The sequence below is a fragment of the Octodon degus genome, unplaced genomic scaffold, assembly GCF_000260255.1.
Source record: "Octodon degus isolate 3935 unplaced genomic scaffold, OctDeg1.0 scaffold00001, whole genome shotgun sequence".
Taxonomy (NCBI): domain Eukaryota; kingdom Metazoa; phylum Chordata; class Mammalia; order Rodentia; family Octodontidae; genus Octodon; species Octodon degus.
Window position 1 is genome coordinate 28,384,249 of NW_004524577.1, and position 22,146 is coordinate 28,406,394.

General features: G+C 37.9%; 1 protein-coding gene across 1 annotated transcript in view; it reads left to right on the forward strand.

Moving 5' to 3' along the window:
• LOC101579331 (protein SREK1IP1) overlaps positions 1–22,146 on the forward strand; it is a 40,568-nt gene that overhangs the window by 14,364 nt on the left and 4,058 nt on the right. Inside the window, exon 3 of the mRNA XM_023709018.1 lies at positions 7,492–7,635. Coding sequence (XP_023564786.1) covers positions 7,492–7,635 — 144 coding nt within the window. The remainder of the gene's footprint in view (positions 1–7,491; positions 7,636–22,146) is intronic.

Below are 22,146 nucleotides of genomic sequence, written 5' to 3' on the forward strand. Positions count from 1 at the left end.
ATATATGTGTGTGTGTGTATATATATATATCATACATAAATAAATATATGTTTCAAACAGGAGTCATATATATATCATACCATATATATAAATATATGCTTCAAACAGGAATCATTATATATATATATGATGATTATACAGCTAGTTTCTCTTAGTGCATTAAAAAGAAAGATGTGTGATAATATTGTTTGGACAATATTTCATGCCTGTATCTTGTATTATACATAGTATAAAGGTAACAATACATAATGTATTAGTTATTATTACTCTCCTACCAACCTGTTTGGTTTTCTTTTCTTTTTTTGCTTTTTTGTTTGTTTTGTTTTGTTTTTGGTAGAACTGGGGATTGAACTCAGGCCCCTGTGCTTGCCAGGCAAGCACTTATTCTACTGAGCCATCTCCCTGGTCCCTACCAACCTGTTCTGAAACTGTTCTATTGACATGTTTTTCTCTTAAAATTACCTCTCTACAGTGGTTAGAGATGAAGTTCTCCATTTACATGTCTATGATATAAACTACTTTAAAAACTTAATTTATCTTCTATATAGAGGCTAGAATCTTTGTATTACTTGTATTGAAAGAAGAAAAAGGCAGATAAGACCATTTAAAATGGTTTTAATGCCTCCAAATTATAGGTAATCTTCAGTTAATTACAAGAGTATTGTTTCTCTGTTGTTATGGAACTAGTGTAAACTGTATACTTTTAAGAATTTTAATACTTAATTGAAAAACATTTTATTGCCTGGGGTTTTATTGGATTTTTTGAGATTTTTTGAGACAAGGTCTCATTATGTAGTTCAGACTGGCCTTGAACGCACTGTGATCCTCTGCCTCAGCCTCCTGGGTGCTGGGATTACAGGTGAGTGCCACCACACCTGGCTTTGTATATTTTAGTGGATAAATTATAAAAAGTTTCATGTTAAATATGTTACTAAGTAACACAGATCTCTTTTTCACAACAGAATTTCCTCCACAAAATACTTCATAAAAATATTTATAGAAAAGGATTGTCTACAGTTCATTAAAATTTTTCTGAATTTGGCAATTCACAACACTACTTGAGAACAAGAACACTAACTTCTTCTGTAGGATGTCTCAAGTAATTGTGCTCGTTCTCAGAAAAATGCAATTTAAAAGTTCCATACAGTGAACTCTGGTTGAGCTTTTGATCCCAGCAGCAAGAAATTAGAAATTTAAATACCTTCAAAATTTTATTGAACTTCTGAATGCTAACTGTTGACATACCGTCCTAACCTTGTCTTTGAATATAAGTCTGCTTATTGGTGTTACCTGGGTGTGTGTGTGTGTGTGTGTGTGTGTGTGTCCAACCCATATCCCAAATACACTTTCTATATTTTACGATTTGTTTCTTCAATTTAGCTAGTCATAAAGAAACCTAAGTGCAGAATTCTGCCTCTGATTCTCAAACAGAAATCTGCAGAAGTGGCTTTTAGTTGACAGCCATGCAGGCCGGGAGCGCTGGTGTGGGGCACTGCTACACTTAGTGTACCGAGCCCAGTGAGCATAAACCTCTCACAATGTGTTGAACATGTTGTCCTGTAGTACAGTGAAGAATTTTCTGGCCCTTGATACCAATGATACCCTCTTTGAAAAACAGGTACCTTTTCTCATTGTTTCAGAGTTTTGCCTGATCCTTTATATTTTTCTTGTCAATGCCTAACTTGACAACTGCTTTGTAAAAAGAATTCATTTACGTCAAGTCTTTCCAAAAATAGAGCTTTTGTTCCATAAAGTCCATCATTTTTTTGCATTCTTATTTTATTGATCTAAGTGACATTTAATTAAGCAAATTTTCAAATAATCAACAGGAAACCCCTGATAAATCAAGTATCAACTAGTGGAGTAAAACATCCACTGAGATTAGCTGAGGGAAAAGTGAATAATAGATGCATTTCCAGGAGAAGCAAGAATGTGTTGCATCACATGAGCCACAAAAGCAAAGATTTTCAAAACCCAAGGGAAGTTGTCAGACCCAATTTGTAAGAAATGAGTTGAAAATTGTTCATTGGAGTTGGCAAATAGGATGCTTTCCTAATGTCAGCACAACCAGTTTAAGTAGCATTGTAGGTCTGAACAAGCTGTAGATTCTGGCCTGTAGGGCAGGGTAAAGTAGAAAAAGTCAAGATAGTCTCTGTCTCAGTTACTCTTCTTTCATTGCTGAGACAAATAGCCAACACCCAAAATGCCGGAAGGAAAGGTTTATTTAGCTCACGATTACTGGAGGTTTCAGTCCATATTCAGCAGGCTCCAAGGCAGAGTGGCACATGGCAGAAACAGCCTTTCATGGTGGTGGCACAGAGCAAGAGAGAGGGGATAGGAGGAGTAGCAGCAGCTCAAGCACCTAGCTTTTCTTCCCTCCTTATGTTGTAATGCACATGACCTACCCAGGGCAGGTGCAGCATCCACACCCACAATGATCAATCATAAATTCCAGAAGCCGCCCCAAGACTGCATGAGGCTTTGGGAAGATAACCATACACAAACCATAACAGTCTCCATTTTAAAGAAATTTGCATGAGAATAATAGGAAACATTTAGTAATACTTAAAAGAGAATGTGGGGTCAGTGAAGGAGATGTTTATATAGATGGAGAGGACCCTAAAGGAGATAATTACAGGTATCAGACACAGGAAATAAAGCACGTTTCTCTAAGATAAAAGACAAGATCACCTCTTGAGCTTGGAGAAAACTAAAAGGTATAGATATTATTTAGTGTAGAGATGAAATAGGAGATACTGCCTAAGTTAGATATTGCCTAAATTAGAAATTTGATTTCTAAATTAGGAGACAGATTGTCTATTTAGTGAGAGGTAATAAGGTGTGGGAAAGCTCCAAGGTTAAAAGGTAGAAATAGTAGGCCTAAAAATTGTGGAAATGCGGGCTTGGCAATGGATGACAGTGTGGCCATGGAACCTAGAACATCAGTGCTGAGAAGACCCATCCTACGGTCTAGGCTGTCCACCAAAGTTTATGGCAGGGCTTAGGGTAAAGAGGTTCAAAGATCTCAGTGAGTGAATGAGGCTGTTCAATGCAGGGATGGCGAGTGGACAGTAAGGACTGCAATTGGAAAAGCGTGTTGAGAAGCCTAAAGATGCATGTAGTACCAAGGTAAAAGGAGATTAATTATAGAGAAATATCAGTTTCCCTTAAGTAAATCTTAGGAGGAAGCCTTCTGCCACCAGGTGGGATAGTTCATCTACTAGGGATTGAATTTTTCAGAAGCTATGGTAAAAATTAGTGACTGGGAGATAAAATTAGTGATCAGCAAGGCCAGTGTTGTAGTCACTTTCTCCTTGCTGGGACTTGGTCCCCAGGAGGAGACATTTATTTGGGCTCACAGTTTAAAAGTTTCAGTCCCTGCATGGTTGGTGGCATTGTGGAAAGGTTAGACACAGAGGAAAGCTGCTGGTGTCAGTTGGTATCCAGGAAACAGAAAAAGAGGGGACCAGCAGGGAAGGAAATACGTCCTTCCAAGTCATTTCCCCAGCATTTCTCCCACCAAACCCCACATCCTAAGAGCAGATCACCTCTACTGCCCCTGCTGTAATTGATTCACCTTTCAGAAGCCCCATTTAGGAGCACATGAAGCTTTGTGGGGAGACCTAGCTATAAATCGTAACATGCACTGTATCTCCTTTCATGTCTGGTTTATTCCCCCCTTAGCATAACATTTTTAAGGCTCATCCAGGTTGTGCCATGCATTGTAACTTTTTTTAATAGCTGAATAATATTTAATTGTGCGGATATACCGTATTTTGTTTACCCATTCATCTGGTGATAGATGCTTGGTTGCTTCTACCTTTCAGCTGTTAGGAATAATGCTGCAGTGAATGCTGATGTAGAGCAACTGCTTGAATTCCTGTTTTCAGTTCTTTTACTTATAGACCTAGGAGTAGAATTGTTGGTCATCTACTAGTTTTTTTGGTTTTTTTTTTAAAGTTTTCTACAGCAGCTCATTCTCACAGCAATGTAAAATATTCTAAATATCTGCTCTAATTTATCCACCATTTCACCAATATTTGTTATCTTCTATTTTTTAAAAATGTCACCTATGATAATGAAAATATGTATTTGACAATTGTCCCTGATTCCACATAATTTCTAAGAGCCTTGGAATTTCCTGAATGTTAGGGTTAGTTAAAGAATCTTTTGTTATTCATCATAAGTCCCTTTCAACCAAACCTGACTTTCCTGTAATAAGATGATGTAGGGAGTGGCTGAAGTTGGAAATTGTTCATGTGTGTGAGAGCAGGAGAAGGCCACAGTGCCTAAAGCAGTCAAGCTACCTCAGTCTTGAGAAAGGCATCCTGCCTGGACAATTTGAGTCGTTACTAGGCAACCTTGTGTCTTGTGATACTTTGTTGGGAGGGTCCTTTGCCAGTCAAGCAGACAGGTTCTACCTGAACCCTGCTCTGATCTTCTTGTCTGTTTTCCTGATTCCTGCTGCCATTTCTGCTTTGGTTACACTTAGAGACCACCGAGTCCCCACAAGATGACTTTTTCCCCTGCTTAGCTTCAGGGAGGATGTTATGTGCCAGAGGAGATGTGATTGATTACAAGGTTAGAACTTTCAGCTCTGCCTCCAGCCTTTTGGGGATGGGAGAAGAACAAGGGGCTAGAGATTGACTGTAGTCACTGATAGTCAACCATTTATTCAATTATGCTATGTAATGAAGCCGCTGTATAAACCCCCAAATAGCTTGGTGTGTGGCATACACCTTTAATTCTAGCAGCTCAGAAGGCTGAGGTAGGAGGGTCACAAGATCAAGGCTATGCTAAGCATCTTAGCAAGACTTTATCTCAGAGTGCGAAATGGCTGGGTTTGGAGCTCAGTGTGAAGGCCATAAATTCAATTCCCAGTACCACAAAGCCAAGCAAAGCCCATGAGCCACAAGGTTTGAGAATTTCTAGGTTAGTGACCACATTGAGGTACTAGGAGTGTGGCATACCCAGAGAGAGCCTGAACACTGCTCCCTTTTTTGCTCAAATCATCTCTTCCATTTGACTGTGTGAGAGCTTTTTGCATGATAAAAAGACTTAATTATAACAAACTGTTAAACTGTACACTTTACATCACAACAAACTGTTAATAATTTCCTCATGTTTTGTGAGCTATTTTAGCAAATTACCAATCTTGAGGTTTTGGGGACACCTTGACTATAACTGGCTAGTCAGAATTAGGGGAGGCACATGAAGTAAGGGAAGTCTGTGGGACAGAACCCATAACTAGTGGGGTCTTGTCAGACCTTCAGGTGGTATGAGAAATTAGTATAATCATAGGATTTCCAGGTAGTGTCTGGAGAGTTGGAGAACTGGTTTTTGGTATGGAAAAAACTCATATATTTAGTATCAGATGTAGTGAGAAAATTTCAGACTATCCTAACAGCTGTCAAAACTAATTTCAGTTGGGCTTTGATTTGCATTTCCCTAATAATGTTGATTTACATGTTCATGTACTTATTGGTCATTTTGTGCTTCTCTTCTGTCTATGAAGTTCCTTTGCTCATTTTTAACTGTTATATTAGTTCTCCATTATTGTGACTAAATACTCAGCAAAATTAACTTAGAAGAGGAATTATTTTGGCTCACAATTTTGAAAGTTTGAGTCCTTGGGCAGCTGCTTGTATTGTTGTGGGCCTGTACGAAGGCAGCACCTGGTGGTGGAGGACAGCTACTCACCTCACAGGCATCAGGAAGCAGAGGGAGAGAACCCAAGGGGAGAGGGGAGAGAGCAGGGACAGTCCCTCAGCGCATGCCCTGGAATCCCATGCCCTTCAACTGGGTCAGTCATGGTCAAGGAAACTGAAGCTAACAGCCTCAAGAAAACCTGACTTGTACACACAAGGAAATCAGCAAAATATTGTGAGTCCTAAGTTTCTGTCAATAGTAGGTTATAAATAAATATTACTTTTATACAGTGGAACATTGTTCGTTAGGTAAAATGAAAAAATTACACCTACTTTATGGCAACATTAGCTGTGTTAAAACATGGAATGACAGAAACAAGTTACAGAATGATACACCAGTGTAATTGTACTTATTTTTTTTAAATACATAATGCAACATTTTGTGTAGGAATGATAGACACCAATATCAATGTAGTGATTTTTGAAGAAAAAAAAAAAAAAACAAACAAACAAAAACACAATGAAATTGAGGCAGTTTCAGAAGGTAATGTGGGTTCTCCACCTTTGTGGATGTGCACATGAGCATACATGTGTGAGTTTTCTTTAAGTAGTTCAAGTAAATGTGCCAAATTGAGAGCATCTAGGTGGTATATATTGCTGATTGTATTATTTCTTATACTCATGTTGTTAACATTTTCATTTTAAAAAGTCGTATGCAATAAGTAGGCAACTTCTGTAATTTTCTTATAGGGACAGTCTTTTTTTTTTTTTTTTTTTTGGCAGAACTGGGAAATTTAATTCAGGTCCTTGTGCTTGTTGTGCTTGCCAGGCAAGCGCTTATTCTACTGAGCCATCTCCCCAGCCCTCAGACCAATGTTATACTACTTTTATTTATTTATTTTTTGGTGGAACTTGGGATTGAACTCAGACCCTTGCACTTTCCAGGGAAGTGCTTATTCTACTGAGCCTCCTCCTCCTCCTCCTCTTATAGGGTCAATCTTTAGGAAAGTAAGATCACATTAAAATTTTACACATCCTTGAGGAAAGCGTATCAGTTATGTTAATGCTTGTATATTCTTATAGCAATTTTAGTTAGATGAAAGCTGTGTAATTGCATGGGTCCAGTAGTCTGAGAAAGAAAAGGTATAGGAAGGGAATAAAATGAAATTTTCAAGTATAATTTTTTGTACTTGGTTTACTTACTTTCAGATATTACTGTATTTTTAGAAAGGAAAAGTATAGTAATTCAATACTGTAAAACCTGTAAGAAATACCCCCCAAACTGTGTATTGAATTAGAAGACCCAATGAAGAAAGAAAACATGTTGTTCTGGGAAAATAACCAAACTATCACCAACTAAATAAAAGTTTTTATATTATTGAAAATATAACTTGTTGCTTCCCACAAAACAATAAAATAAAAAAAAAAAATAGGCTGAAAAGATACCTCAGCAGTCTAAGCACCTGCCCAGATAAGCATAAGGACCCAGGTTTGTTCCCCAGTACCACATACTGTGCCAGCTCTGCCCTGGATCTGCCGACCTGGCCACCAACACAAGAGTGCTAGGGTGGGGAGGGTGGGAGGTGGGGTGCTGGGCATGTCTGTGATCCCAGCAATAGGGGAGCTGAAAACAGGAAAATCACTATGAATTCAAGCTGCGTAGTACGACCCTATACCAAATTAAAGACAAAAACAAAATCTTTTTTTTTCCTTGTGGAACCAGGGATTGAACTCAGGCCCTTGCACTTGCCAGGCAAGTGCTTATTCTACTGATCTATCTCCCCAGCCCCTAAAACACTCTGTCTATAGCTTTATTGTTCACGTCTCTGTTTGTTTTACTTAGCTGGTCATCTGACCTTCGAATGCCGCAATTTTCTCCGAGTAGACCCCAAAAGGGATATAGTTCTGGATGTCAGCAGTACAAGCAGTGAAGACAGTGATGAAGAGAATGAAGAGTTAAATAAATTACAGGCATTACAGGAAAAAAGTAAGCGATATTTTTCTTCTTCCATTCTTTAAAAATATGTCATATATATAGCTCAGCAGCATAGTGCCTGCCTGGTAAGCTCAAGGTGGTAAGTTTGATCCCCGGTAACAATAAAAAATAAATTGTTTTCTTAAATGTTCTATTGTGTGTCATGCTTATGTATCATACTAATCATTAAGATAGTTATTTTGTGTAAGAATTACTGCTTAAGGGGCTGGCCAAATAGCTCAGTGGATTAAAGCACCTGCAAGCAGGCGCAGTGACCAGGGGTTCGATCCCCAGGCCTGCCATGCAGGCCCTGCCCCTGGGACATGCTGAGACAACAGTTGAGACTGGGCATGGTGGCATGTGCCTATAATCCCAGCTCTTGGGAGGCTGTAAACAGGCGGATCACTACAAGTCTGATCTAGTAGTGAGACCCTGAACAACCTGTAGACCCTTCCCTAAAAAATGGGTTTCTACATGATAAGTAATTTGCCTAAGAATAAATACTGATCAGAGATACAGACAGGAAGGATGTCTCCTTTTGATGCACAGCCTATATTTTGCTTTTTTGTTGTTTTTTTCTCATTATACTAGGATGTGTCATATAGTTTATAGAGTCTGATTTAAGACTTGGTTTCTAGCCCCCATTTGACCATTCTTCTAGTATATAACTTTCAGTAAGTCCATTAATCTCTCTGAACCTCAGCTTCCTTGTGGGATGAGACAAAGAATGCATTGTCAGATCATACCCATGAATATCAGAAGTCCTAACTGGTGTCAAGCTTTACAAATTCTAAGACATAAGTAATTGTGAAACATAGGTGAAGTTCCATCCTTTAATAGTGTGGTATGCTGAAAAGTACCCTAATATGCACTCTGAAACCCCCCCTAACCATATGGTATGATAATCAGTATTCATGTTTATCTCTCAATAATAATGAGGCTAAAAACAGGAAAATTAGTCTTAAGGATTTAGATGTTAATTCCCTTCACCTACTCCCTGAAGCCAAATGGCTTTCTTCATCACTCCATTTGACAACTGAAGGTTTTATTTTCTAAACAGGATTTTTAAAAAGGTCTTTGGACCACAACTTGCGTGACTGAAAACAAGGAGTAAACAAAATATCAGGTACAGATTTCTGACAACTTTGCAGTCCTCTTCATCTATTTGGGTCCTAGGCATTTATCACTCTAGCAGATTAGCAGATTCAACTCTGTGAAGTCTGACCAATTTAAGAAGAAAGACCTTAAGAATCTGACAGCATGGACCTGCCATGCTGGCCCCGTCCCTGGGGCACGCTGAGAGGGCCGTTAAGACTGGGCATGGTGGCTCCCCTGTGATCCCAACTCTTGGGAGACTATAAATAGGAGAATCACTACAAGTGTGATCTATTAGTGAGACCCGAACACCCTGTAGACCCTTCCCTCACAATACAGAAAAAAATAAAAAAATATGACAGCAGGAATTCTTCAAGAACATAATCTAGCCAGATTACCAGAGGAATCCAGTGTTTCAAATATCATTTGCTCAGAGGTTCTAATCAGCTTTTATACAGTCTTGAATCACAAGATTTTAAGGAGTCTTATGTGAAATATAGGTATGTGTCATTAATAAAGGGAGACATTCTGAGAAATACATCTTGAGCAATTTTGTCATTCTGCAAACGAGTGGGATTTAGACTTAATATAGACTAGATAGTCCGGCCTCCTGCACACCCAGGCTATAAGAGTATCATTATTTAGCACATGACGGTGTATATATACCAAAGCAAACACAATCAACTTGAAGGGTGTAGGCTTCGTATGATGAAGAAAATATAACAAAAATCACTCAGGAAGCATGAGTTTGGTACTATAAAAATGATCCAAACAAAGAATATTTAAGACTGGTGCTATAGCTCAGCAGTACAGTGCCTGTCCACCAAGTGTGATGTCCTGAATTTGATTCCCCGTACAAAAAGAGGGAAAAAAAAGAGTATTTGGAAATTTAACATGATATGAACAATTTAAGATAGAATTGAGAAATAAAATTTGCAATCTAAGAAGAACCAAAAAAAAGTGTGGAGGGAAGAAAAAATTGAAGTGGCAGTCCAGGAAGTACTTCACATTGAATTCCAGAAGAGTCAGTTTCCAGACTGACCATGTTCCACGAGTACCAGATATATTGTACAGTGATAAAAATACACCTACACCATCATGGAATTGACCAGATCATCAGTGAGGGGTCAGGAGTCAGAATAGTTTTAGATCTCTCTGAAGCACTGCTAGAAGCTAATAATGTAGGTAATGCCTTCAAATTCTCTGAAAGAAAGTTATATTCAAATTAGGATGATTATCCCTAACCAAATCATTAACTAGGTATAAAAGTAAAATAAATACGTTTCACCTATTTCAAAGTGTCAAGGAAAAATGTACTTCTTACCTATTCTTTCTTGGAAAAATGTATGGAATTAAATATGCAACATGTATAGAGTAAGCTTTATAGTAAAGGAGTAGACCAAGAGAAAAAGATAGGAAATGTAGAAAATATGAAAAATAAAAAGGGGCTCTTCAGGATACTGTGTTGAATCTATTGCTTTGGGTAGGCTGAGCCTTTTAAAAAGATGAATTATTTTAGTGCACAAACACAGAATATCTCTTCATTAATATGTGTCTGCTTTAATTTTTAATCTGTATTTTATAGTTTCAAGGTAGAAGTCTTTCAACTCTAGTTAAATTTATTCCTAAATCTTCCAAAATGTTTTTTGGGTTTTGCGGAACCCGGGACTGAACTCAGGCCTTTGCGCTTGCCAGGGAAGTGCTTATTCTTCTGAGCTATCTCCCTAGCCCTTGTTTTGACGCTATACCAAAAGGGATTTTTGTTTTGTTTTGTTTTTTGTATTTTAGGGAAGGGTCTACAGGTTGTTCAGGGTCTCATTCTTAGATCGGACTTGTAGTGATCCACCTGTTTACAGCCTCTCAAGAGCTGGGATTACAGGCGTGTACCACCACGCCCAGGTTCGGGGCGGGCCCCAGGGTGGGGGCGGGCACTGCAGGCCTGGGGATCGAACCCCTAGTCCCTTCCTCTGCTTGCAGGAGCTTTAATCCGCTAAACTTTTTGGCCAGGCCCCAAAGGGGATTGTTTTCTTAATTCCTTTATGGTTGATTCATTGTTAGTCCACAGAAATATGACTTATTTTTGTACTTTGATTTTGTACTCTATATACCTACTGAATTCATTTATTTTTTCTGAAGTCTTCACAGTTTTTTGATATATAAGATTATATCATCTATAATAGATAATTTTTTTCTTCTTTTTTAAAATTGTTTATTTATTTAGTGCAGAGTCTCACTATGCAGCTCAGACTTACAGTGATCTTCCTGTCTCAGCCTCCCTGCGCTGAGATTACAGGCATGTGCCGCCATGCCCCGGACGGCACGTGATCCCAGGCAGGCACGTGGTCCCAGGGATTGAACTCAGGTCCTTGTGTTTGCCAGGCAGGCAGTTAGACTGCTGAGCTATCTCACCAGCCTGTTTTTCTTTTTCTTTTCCAATTTGGAGGCCTTTATTTTTTTTTTCTTACGTAGTTGTTCTAGATGGTGCTTTCAGTACCATGTTGAATAAAAGTGACAGGAGAGGATACCTTTCTCTTGTTCCTGGTTTAGAGAAAACTTCTGATTTTACCAGTGATATATTAGCTGGCTGGGTCCCATATATGCCCTTTATTAATGTACATTCCTTCCATCACTAATTTGTGAAATGGTTTCCATCGTGAAGTGATACTGGATTTTGTCAAATATTTTTTCTGCATCTATTGTCCTTTGGTTCTGTGAATGTGATATTTCACATTTATGATCTAGATCAACTCAGCCATCCTTGTATCCAAGGGATAAAGCCCTCTTGATCATAGTGTATGACCCTTGAAATGTCTTGTTGAATTCAGTTTCTTATAATTTTTGGAAAATTGTGACATACACAATATACCAAGTATACTGGTGTGTGATTTTTTCTGGCTTGGTATCAGGGTAATGCTGGCCTTGTGAAATGAGTTTGGAAATGTTCCCTCCTCTTGAATCAGTCTTAGTAGGTTGTATGTTTATAGAAATGTATGCATTTTTCTCTAGGCTCAATTTGTTGGCATATAAATGCCATGATTTTTTTTTTTTATTTCTATAACATAAACTCTTACATATCTTCTTTCATTCTGTTTTTCCTTTTTTTCTTAGTCTACCTAAAGATCTGTCAATCATGGTTAACTTTTTAAAAAAACATTCATTTCCTTGATGTTTTATGTTGTAATTTTCTTCTCTGTTCTCTAATTTTTTATTTCCTGTCTTCTGCTACCTTTGAACTTTGTCCTTTTCTCAGTTCCTCAATGTATAAAGTTTAGTTGTGAGACTTTTTGATGTGGGGGGCAGGTTTTCTCTAAGTTGCTCTAGCTGTGCTCTAACTTGTGATTCTCCTGCCTTAGCTTCCCGTATAACTGAAATTGCAGGCATGTGCTATGCCCAGCTAGAGATCATTCCTTTTTAGTGTAATCATTTGTCACTGTATGTGTCTCAATACTGCTCTTCCTGAATCCCATTTTAGTATGTTGCTCGCTCACTCTTTCTTTCTTTGTTTCTTTCTGGTTTTTGGTTTGGTTCTTTCACTTTTGTCTTTGACACACTTTGTGTGCCAGGAGTCTGTTTGATTTCCACATAATTGTGAATTTCACTTGTTCATCTTGATATTGATTTCTAGTTTCATACCACTAAAGTTAGAAAAGACATTCCATATGATTTTAGTCTTCTTAATTTTCTTGTCTTAACTTGTGACCTAATCTGGGAAAACATTATGTGTTCTTGAGGAAAAAAATGTATTTTCTATTTTTGGGTTCAATATTCTGTATGTGTCTCTTAGTCCTGTACCCGTAATGTTATTGAAGTCTTCTGTTTTCTTATTGATTTTCCCCCCCACCCTTGGTCAGTGTTGTGGATCAAACCCAGAGCCAGTGCTTGGCACGGATGGACTCTGCCACCCAGATGCACCTGTCCCCAGTTTATCTCATTGGTTTTCTGTGTGGATGATCTATCAATTATGGAGAGTAGGATATTGAAGTCCTTTACTATTACTGTATTGCTATTTTCCCCTTCAGTTCTATTAATAATTGCTTTATGTATTTAGATGATCTGATTCAGGGTTCGAGTATATTTATAGTCATTGTCTGTTACAGTTTTATTGGGTCTTTTATCAAATATGGCCACCCATGTTCTCTTTTGGTAGCATGTTTCTTCTCACTTTCTCCATTTTCAGCCTATGTGTCCTAAAGACTAATATAGTTCTCTTTCAAGCAGCATGTGATTGGATCTTGCTTTTTGTTCATTTGGGTGAGATATTTTGTTCACTTAAATTTAAATTATTCATTGGAGAAGACTTACTGTTATGGTTTATATCTAGATATCCCCTTAAAGCCTCTCAGGCTCACAGGTAGGCATTGTAAAAGGTGTTTGGATCATGGGGGTGCTGTAGCTCAATGCAGTGTTGGAGGTAAAGCCTGACTGGAAGAGGTGGCACATGAAGGGGTGACCTAGAAAGATGTATCTCCCTCCTTGGCTCCCTCCTTCACTCTCTGCTTCCTAGCTGCATAGCTCAGAAGCTTTTCTTCCAAGGCCCTTCCACTCTCCATTCCTGCCCATGAGCTGGCCAACTGTGGACTCCAAGCGTAAGCCAAAGTAAACCTCTCTTCCTTGCAATTGTGGGTGCTGGGTATCATTATTGTATTTTTAATGAGGGAAATTACTTAAGACACTTAGCACTGATGTTTTGTTCATGTTTTTATCTGTTTTATAGTACTTTGTTATTTTTTTTACTCTCTTCCTTTGTAATCAGTGTTCATTTTACACTTTTGCAGTACACTTTTATTCTGCTTTGGTTTAGACCAGGGGTATCCTCTAAAAGCCTCTTGTACTTGGAAGGAGATTGGATCATGGCAGAGGCAGGTGTACTCATCAGTGAATTAATTTGCTGATGGGATTATAGCTGACTTGCTATTTGGAGTGAGGGCCTGATCAGTCAAGGTGATCACTGGGGATGTGATCTCCCGCTCCCCACCTCCCTTTTTCTCTGTTTCTTGGCCTTCATGGTGGAACATTCTTCCTCTGACCAGGCCCTTCTGTTGTGCCATTCCTGCCATGAAATAGCTCTGTAGGGACTGTAGTCATGAGCCCAAATAAACCACTCTTCCTTTAAGTTTAAATCTCATGGGTTCAAAGTACTTGACTAAGGGGACAAAGTCAAAGTGAAAGGCGACTAAGATGTTTCTTTCTCTTTTATATTATGCATTTTTCTTTATGATTACCAGAGGGCCTACCTAAACGATCTGGTAATACGTGATAGTTTCCCTCACACAAAGGCTGCACTTCCACTCCTCTCCCACACATTGGTATTCATATCACAATGTAAAGCTTTTATATTACGTATCTACTGACTCATTGTTTTATGAGTTAGTTTTACACTTTTTGACTCTATAGTAGAGTCGAAAGTGGTTCATGCAGCACCATAGTATTCAGCGTTTCCCTGTGCATGTACCTTAACCACTGAGTTTTATATATCCAGGTGCATTCACATTGCTGTTTATCATACTTTTTTTGCAACTTGAATTAGCAGTTCTTGTTTTTGTTTTTCTTTTGCCGTACCAGGGATCGAACTCAGGACCTTGTGCTTGCCAGGCAAGCACTTATTCCACTGAGCTATCTCCCTGGCCCTCAGCAGTTCTTGTTAAGGCAGATCTAGTGGTAATGGTCTTCCCTCAGATTTTGTTTATGTGGAGATTCTTTGTCTCCATTTCTGAAGGGCAGCTTTGCTAGGTATAATACTCTTGCTTGGCTGTCTTGTTTTAACACATTGAATATATTATCCTATTCTCCCTCATTTTAAGGATTTTTGGTGAGAAATCCAGACCCCTTTTTATGTGTTCAGTTACTTTTCTCTTGCCACTTTAAAAATTCTCTTAATTTTTTACACTTCTGTTATGATGTATCTCAGTGAAAACTTAAATTTGAACTCTTGCTGTTCTTTATGCTTTGTAAATCTGAGTATTTGTTTTCTTGCCTAGATTTGGGAAGATTTAATCCATTGTTTAAAAAATACTGTTTAAGGGCCAGCCGGATAGCTCAGCGGATTAAAGCACCTGCTTAGGCAGACGAAGGGGCCAGAGGTTCAATCCCTGGGGCACACTGAACAAGACTGGCATGGTGGTGTGTGCCTGTAAGCTCAGCGCTTGGGAGGCTGAAAAACAGGAAGGATCACTACAAGTCCGATCTGTGTAGTGAGACCCTGTAGACCCTATACCTAGTACATTTGAAAGAAAAAAAAAGGCCAGTGAGATAGCTCAGCAGTGTAAAGCATCTGCTTAGGCAAGTGTGCAGGGACCGCGGTTCGATCCCCAGCAATATATGTCACAGCAGCCCTGCTCCCAGGGTGGGCTGAGCCTGCCACCAAAAAAAAAAAAACCTATTTATGCTGCTTTCTGTTTTCTTCTTTGGAACTCCTGTAGTGTATATTATTGTTTTGCTTAAGGAATCCCATATCCTCTTAAGCTTTGTTTAGTACTTTTAGCTTTTTTTCTTTTTACTCTTCTTGCTGGATAATTTCAAATGACCTATCTTTAAGTTTCCTACTACTTCTGTTTGATGAAATCTGTCATTAAACTCCTTTTAATTAATTTTTTGAAGTTATTTTGTTCTTTAGCACCAGTATTTCTGTTGTGTTCTTTTTTATTGTTGCTGCCTCTGGTTTTGTGTTTTCATTTTGTTTGTATATGTTTGCTTGATTCAGCAATCACTGTCAGTTATAATTCACTGAGCTTCAAGAAAATTAAGTTGAATTCTTTGTCAGGCAATTCATAAATATCCATTTCTTTAGGGTCAGTTATCAAAGATTTATCTTCTTCCTTTGATTGTATCGTGTTTTCTTGCTTTTTCATGTTCTTTTAACAACTGCTTTTGTGTCTAAACCTCTGAATAAACAATGTCTTTTCCCAATCTTGTGGAGTAGTATAAGCTATAAGAAGATACCTTTGCTTTTCTCTTGTTCCTGTTTCTGATGTCAGTCTTCTGGTCTTTCAGTGCTTGATTCTCAAATCAAGACAGGAAGTGATCCTTCAGGGAGTATACCAGAAGGCTAGGAGACCTCTTCCTCCATCCCATAGACATCTTAGGCTAAAGCAATATTTTTATACCTGAGCTAACCAGCTTACAAGCAACATTTGCAAGCAAAGTGAATTTACTCTTTTTACATGTTGTTATGGTTTGTGTCTAGGTGTTCCCCCAAGGCCTCATGCAGTCATGGTGTAGCTTCTAGAGTTTGTGGTTAATTCATGGTCCAAGGCTGGGATTTATGGGTGTGAGTGCTGCTACACCCGCCTGGGGCAGATAATCTGTATACAAATGTAAGGAAGGGAGAGAGGCTTGCTAGCTGCTGCAGCTGCTGCTCCTCCATGTGCACTTCACTGTTTGCCACTCTCATGAGTGGCTGCTCTGTGCCACGTGCCACTCTGCCTCGGAGCCAACTGAGTATGGACTGACACCTCCACTAACTGTGAGCTAAATAAACCTTTCCTTCCTTAATTCTGGATGTTAGGTATTCAGTCTTGCAACAAGAGAAGAGTAACTGAGACACGTGTAGGTTTGATTTATCTCAGCCTTTTCTTTGTCCAGCGTACTTCAATTTCTTAACAGGATTATGGACTTTCCTAGAGGTTTTGGGTCTGAATATTATTGTAACATTCTTCAATGTTCTATCGTGTTATATTCTTCAATGTTGATTCAAAGCAACAAAAGTAGTTTAAATGACAAATATAAACAATTATTCATGCAAATTAGAAAATGTGAGGCAGGATTTGACATGGATAGGGGAAAAAAATCACTGGTAATTAGGCTGTACCAACCTGGAACCTGCACAGCATTAGTTATATCGTTAGTGCTAAGAACACAGCAAGGTTAAACAATTGATGCGCAGCAGGAGTCCTAAGTTTTTGTTGCCTGTGTGTGTTTGTGTGTGTGTGTGTGTGTGTGTGTGTGTGTGTGTGTGTATCTGTGTCTGAATATACATACCATCTGGTCATGCTGCATTGTTTCAGGTAAATTGTTAAGGTTTTATACTCTGTTTTCAACTTCCTAAACAAACTTGCTATCATAATTTTCAGTAGTAGTTATTTTTTGGAGGAGATTGTATAAGGCTAGTATTGATTCTTCTGTAAATTTTTTAAATTATTTATTTACTTATTTATATATTTGGCACAGGGTCTTGCGATGCAGCTCGGACTCATAGTGATCCTCTTGTCTCAGCTTCCCCAGTGCTGGGCATGTACCATGTCCAGTTTCAGGGGCTGGTACCCACCCCCCAGGTTCTTGTGCATGCCAGACTGGTACTTAGACTGCCAACCTATCTCCCCAGCCTCTTTAACAATTTTTTTTTTTTTTTTTTTTTTTTTTTTTTGCAGAACCGGGGATTGAACTCAGGCCCTTGCGCTTTCCAGGAAGCACTTATTCTACTGAGCCATCTCCCCGGACCCCTCTTCAACAAATTTTTAATAAAATTTTCTAGAGAAATATCTGGACCTAGTAAATTTTTTTAAGTTTTAAAATTCAATTTCATTAGTAGTTATAGAATTACTCATACTCTTTTACATAAAGCAAGTTGTGACAATTTGTATTTTTTAAAAAAGTGATCTAGATTGTCTGTCAAACAGATGTTTGTAAGGTTTTTCATTGTATTCACTTAGCTTTTTGATGTCTGAAGAGTCTGTAGTGATTAACTCATTTCATTATAACTGATACTGATACTGATAACTGGCATCTTCTTTCCATTTTCCTTTGATATCTTTCTAGTTTTCTTAGTTCTAGTGGTCCAGATATTTGCATCATTAATTTGTCTCATTTTTCTATTTTCAGTTTTGTTAATTTCTTTTGTTTTTTGCTTCCGTCCTTTTACCAGTTTTATCTTTTTCTAGCGTCTTGAAATAGTATCGGATTATTGATAATGAGACCTTTCCTCTTTTGTGAGCATTTAGTACTGCACATTTTCTTATCAATACTACTGTAACATAAATTTTAATATGTTGTATTTCCATTTTCAGTCATTGCCCTTTAAAATTTTTTTCTTCAGACTTTTTTTTGCATAATGTATTACATATAAGCATGTTATTTAGCTTCCAAATGTTTTGGAGACTTTCTTTTACCTTTCTCATCAGATTTCATTGTGATCAGAGACATAATCTGTATAATTTCAGTTGTTGGAGGTTTCTTTCATGGTTCCTCCTATTGATATAGGGAGAAAAACTGACCTCGGGTGGGTGACCTCCAAAGGATATAGGGAACCTCCAAATGACAAAGGGAAAAATGATCTCCTTCCTGACCTGACGTGGACGACTTCGTGTTCTCTAAAACCCAAGAATGAATTTTAGGAACAAAGGGAGGTTATGAGCAGAATATATTTATTGAGGGAAAGAAAGCCCCTGTCTGAGAGAGGGACAGGAGGGGGGCCCGAGCGGGTTGCTCCCCAGGAAGCTATCTCTTCCAGGGACTTTTATAAGGAAAAACATGCAGGGCTAAGGTGGAGAAAGTGGAACTCGCTTAGGTGGATGTGGGGTGGGACAAAACTATGGTCAACCAATGGGATTACAGGCACCATTGCTCAGGTAAAATTGATTAAGTCTGGGACCAAATGGGGAAGGGAGTCACATAGCAAGGGGTCATGAATGTAAAACAGGACTTTATCTGGTAGCCATCACATAAGGTTTGGTTTTTTTTTTTTTTTGCGGAACTGGGGATTGAACTCAGGCCCTTGCACTTGCCAGAGAAGTGCTGATTCCACTGAGCCATCTCCCAGGATTCTTTTTGACTTTCTCAGGCTGCTGATCAATCCGGGATGCTATTCTTTAGGGAGGTTAGCATTTGTTTGCTCCTTAGGTCTGGCTCACAGCAGGAGCATCCGTCCCTCCCACAGATGTAAGGTAGCTTGTCTTTTGTGCTGTCTCCTTCTAGGGCCTGGCCCTGTGTGACTGCCTATAATATTTCTATCTAACACGGCTGCCTACAACAATATTTTGTAGGAATTGACCCCCCAAAAAAGCATATGTTGTACTGATATTGAATGTATTTTTTTTAATATCTACCAGATTCTGTTGGCTAATGGTTGGTGCTCACTGAGTTATCTTCCTATCCTTGTTGACTTTCTCTGTAGTCTGCCATTTGCGAGAATAATGTTGAAGTCTCTATAATTGTGGATATTTATTTCTCTTTTCAGTGCTGTCAGTTTTGCTATGTGTATAGTTGAGCTTTGTTGACTAGTGCATACTTCTGTATTTATATGCTATGTTTTGCTGATGAGTTAAAACTTACATAACGTCCCCCCAACCTTCCATCTCTGGATAGTTTCTGAATTTCTTCTATAAAATATCTAATATTAATATTGAATTTCAGCTTTCCTTTGATTAATATTAATGTGGCATGATTTATCACTTTCCATCCTTTTTTCTTTCAAAATATTTATGTCATAGAATTTGATGTGGTTTTCTTATAGATGGCATATACTTTATTTCACATACATAAATCTTTTGCCAGTCTTTTTTGCCAGTGTTTAAATTTTTATACTTGGGATATTTAAATGTTAAGGCCTAAAGTCTGTAATCTTATTTGTATTATGTTTATTCTGTTTTTTAAATTTATTTTCATCATTGTAGTGCACTCATTGTGCAGAATTGGTGCACGGACATTATATATCTCAATTCGTTTTTTCCCTTCCCTTCACCTCTCTTTTCTTAAAACTGCTTTTTGCCAGCATCAAACTCATTTATTTTGTAAGTCTTTGTAAAGTTAATTATCATACATACAGATTCAAAGCCAGACAAACAAGCCAAAAAAAATTACAAAACACTTAAGACAGTTATAATGAATCAAGGTACACTTTTAGATATATTGTCCATGCCAGATTACAATAACATTTTTCTCTTTCTTTTTATTTCATATTGTCTGTCTTTTATTTTGCACTTTATTAGGTTTTTCATACATAAGAGACGCCATGCAATACTTAAGCTTGTGTTTCTGTTTTATTTCAGCTAGCATTATGGTCTCAAGGTTGTTCTCTTTTTTAGTCCATTTTTCTACTTTCCTGTGGGTTACTGAACATTTTATAGCATTCCATTTTGTTTTTTCTGTTATGTCTTTCAATGTATCTACCACAGTATTTTTAAATTTCTCTATGGTATTTTATATATTTTTTGTTAATTTTATTGAGAAACAAATAGCAATGAGACAGTTTCAAAACCGATTAATAGGACAGTTTCAATAATTAACACATTGCATATGGGTGTCTTCGTAGTAGTTATTCAGAATACATGAATAAGATGCAGACATGATATCCTGTCCAAACACTATTAGTACAAATCTTTCTTCTCATTGAATTAAGAGAAAGTAGCTGTATATCTATCCTATTTTGTATATACAGACACAAAATGGTCCTTCATTTTCATCCCCTTTTTTTGTTTAGTTTTGTCAGAGATGGGTATTCCATTGCCATTTAAATATTGTAGGTGCATGAATGCAGCAAAATAATCCAATATAGTCCAATAGTCCATAATAGTAGTGGTTTATCCATAGGACTGGAAATGTCAGAAGTTATTGACTTGAGCCTTCTACAGCTCAGCATTTTGTTTATTTATTTATTTATTTTATTTTTTAAATTTTTTTTGTGGGATTGAACTCAGGCCCTTACACTTGTCAGGGAAGCACTTATTCCACTGAGCCATCTCCCCAGCCCCCCAGCTCAGCATATTAATATGGCTTCACTTTTTATACCTTGTTTTTATACTTTTCTGCTGGATGGTTAAGACCAAGATAAAGCAAAACCTATATAACAAGAAACATAACTTCTGTATCTGACAAGGTCAATCAGATCCCTTCAGGATTTACCATGAAACCCTGTACCACAGTTTGTGGATCCTTTGTCAGTGTCAGCCGTGTGGATATGTTTGTTAATCTGTGGGTATTACTTATCTGTTAACTTATCATAATCTACTAGTATTGCTGTTGTCCCAGTAAAATGGAGAATTATTTTCCTAACTTTATGTCACTCAACCTTCTCCCATTTACAGTCTAATTGTCCTATTTTTTACAAATACATTTAGAGACACATCAGACAATTATTATAAATTGTTTCTGTCATCAAACATAACTTAGAAACTCAATAAGAGAGACCTATTATGTTTACCAATATTCTTATTATATTTTTTCTTCTTTGTCAATGTTATAATGCTTCTTTTATCATCATTTTTGGCCTTTAGAGAACATCTTTTACCCATTCTTTTAAGGAATGCCTGCTGTTGACAAATTTTTGTAATTTATTTTTATCTCAGAATATGTTGATTTCTTTATTCCTGAAGGGTATTTTCACTAGGAAGAGAAATATAGGTTGACTTAATTTGATAAGGCCTGAAAGGTATCCCTACACTTAATTTATATTTCTTCTATTTTTAAGATTTTTCTCATTCATTTTCAGAAGTTTATTTATGATCCCTCTTGATGTAAATTTCTTCAGATTTACCCTATTCGGGTTCACTCAGCTTCTTGAATTTGTAGATTTATTGCTGAATTTTGAGAATTTTTTAGCCATTATGTGTAGGATACTTCTTCAGCCCCACTTTTCCTCCTCTCTTTCCAAGAGTCTCCAGTGATATAAATATTAGATCTTTTGTTATTTCCCACAGGCCCCTGAAGTTGTGTTCATTTTATCCTAAACTGTTTTGATCATGCCCAAGTACTGTATGTAATTAAGATAGATGAGCTTCAAAAATCATTCTGTTCATTCTACTTAAAAATAGCATAGTATCTCTCTTAGCATTCTATCATTGCATTGTTTGAGTGCTTCTCTCTACCTAGAGAAAGAGACCTAGGGGCAGCTGCTGTTAACCAGTCCTTAAAAAAACTGCTGGCCTAGGGCCAGCCAGATAGCTCAGCAGACTAAAGCACATGCATAGGTAAACACAGGGACCAGGGTTTGATCCTTGGCCTGCTGTGCCAGATTCACCCCCAGGGTGGGCTGAGATAGTGATTGAAACTGGGCGTGGTGGCACGTACTTGTAATCCCCGGACTTGGGAGGCTGAAAACAGGAGGATCACTACGAGTCTGATCTGTGTAGTGGGACCCTGTAAACCCTGTACTAAATAATTTTTTTTAAAAAAAAAGCTGCTGGTCTAACTGACAAAATCCACAGAGACAGCCTGTAATGATTAGTTTTGTAATTTATGCATCTCCATAGGTACATTGTCATTTTGCTTTAGGTTTATGTGACAGGGAAGAGGAGCACCTGGCAACTGAACCCAGGGCTCACACAGACTAGATTCTACCACAGACCTGTGTGTGTGTATGTGTGTGTGTGTGTGTGTGTGTGTTCAAGGTAGAGTATTTCTGATTTTTTTTAGTAACTCTCACATTTTTATATGTTTTTTGTTTGTTTGTTTGTGTATTTGGTACAGGGTCTGCAGGGTCTCACTACACAGAAGGGG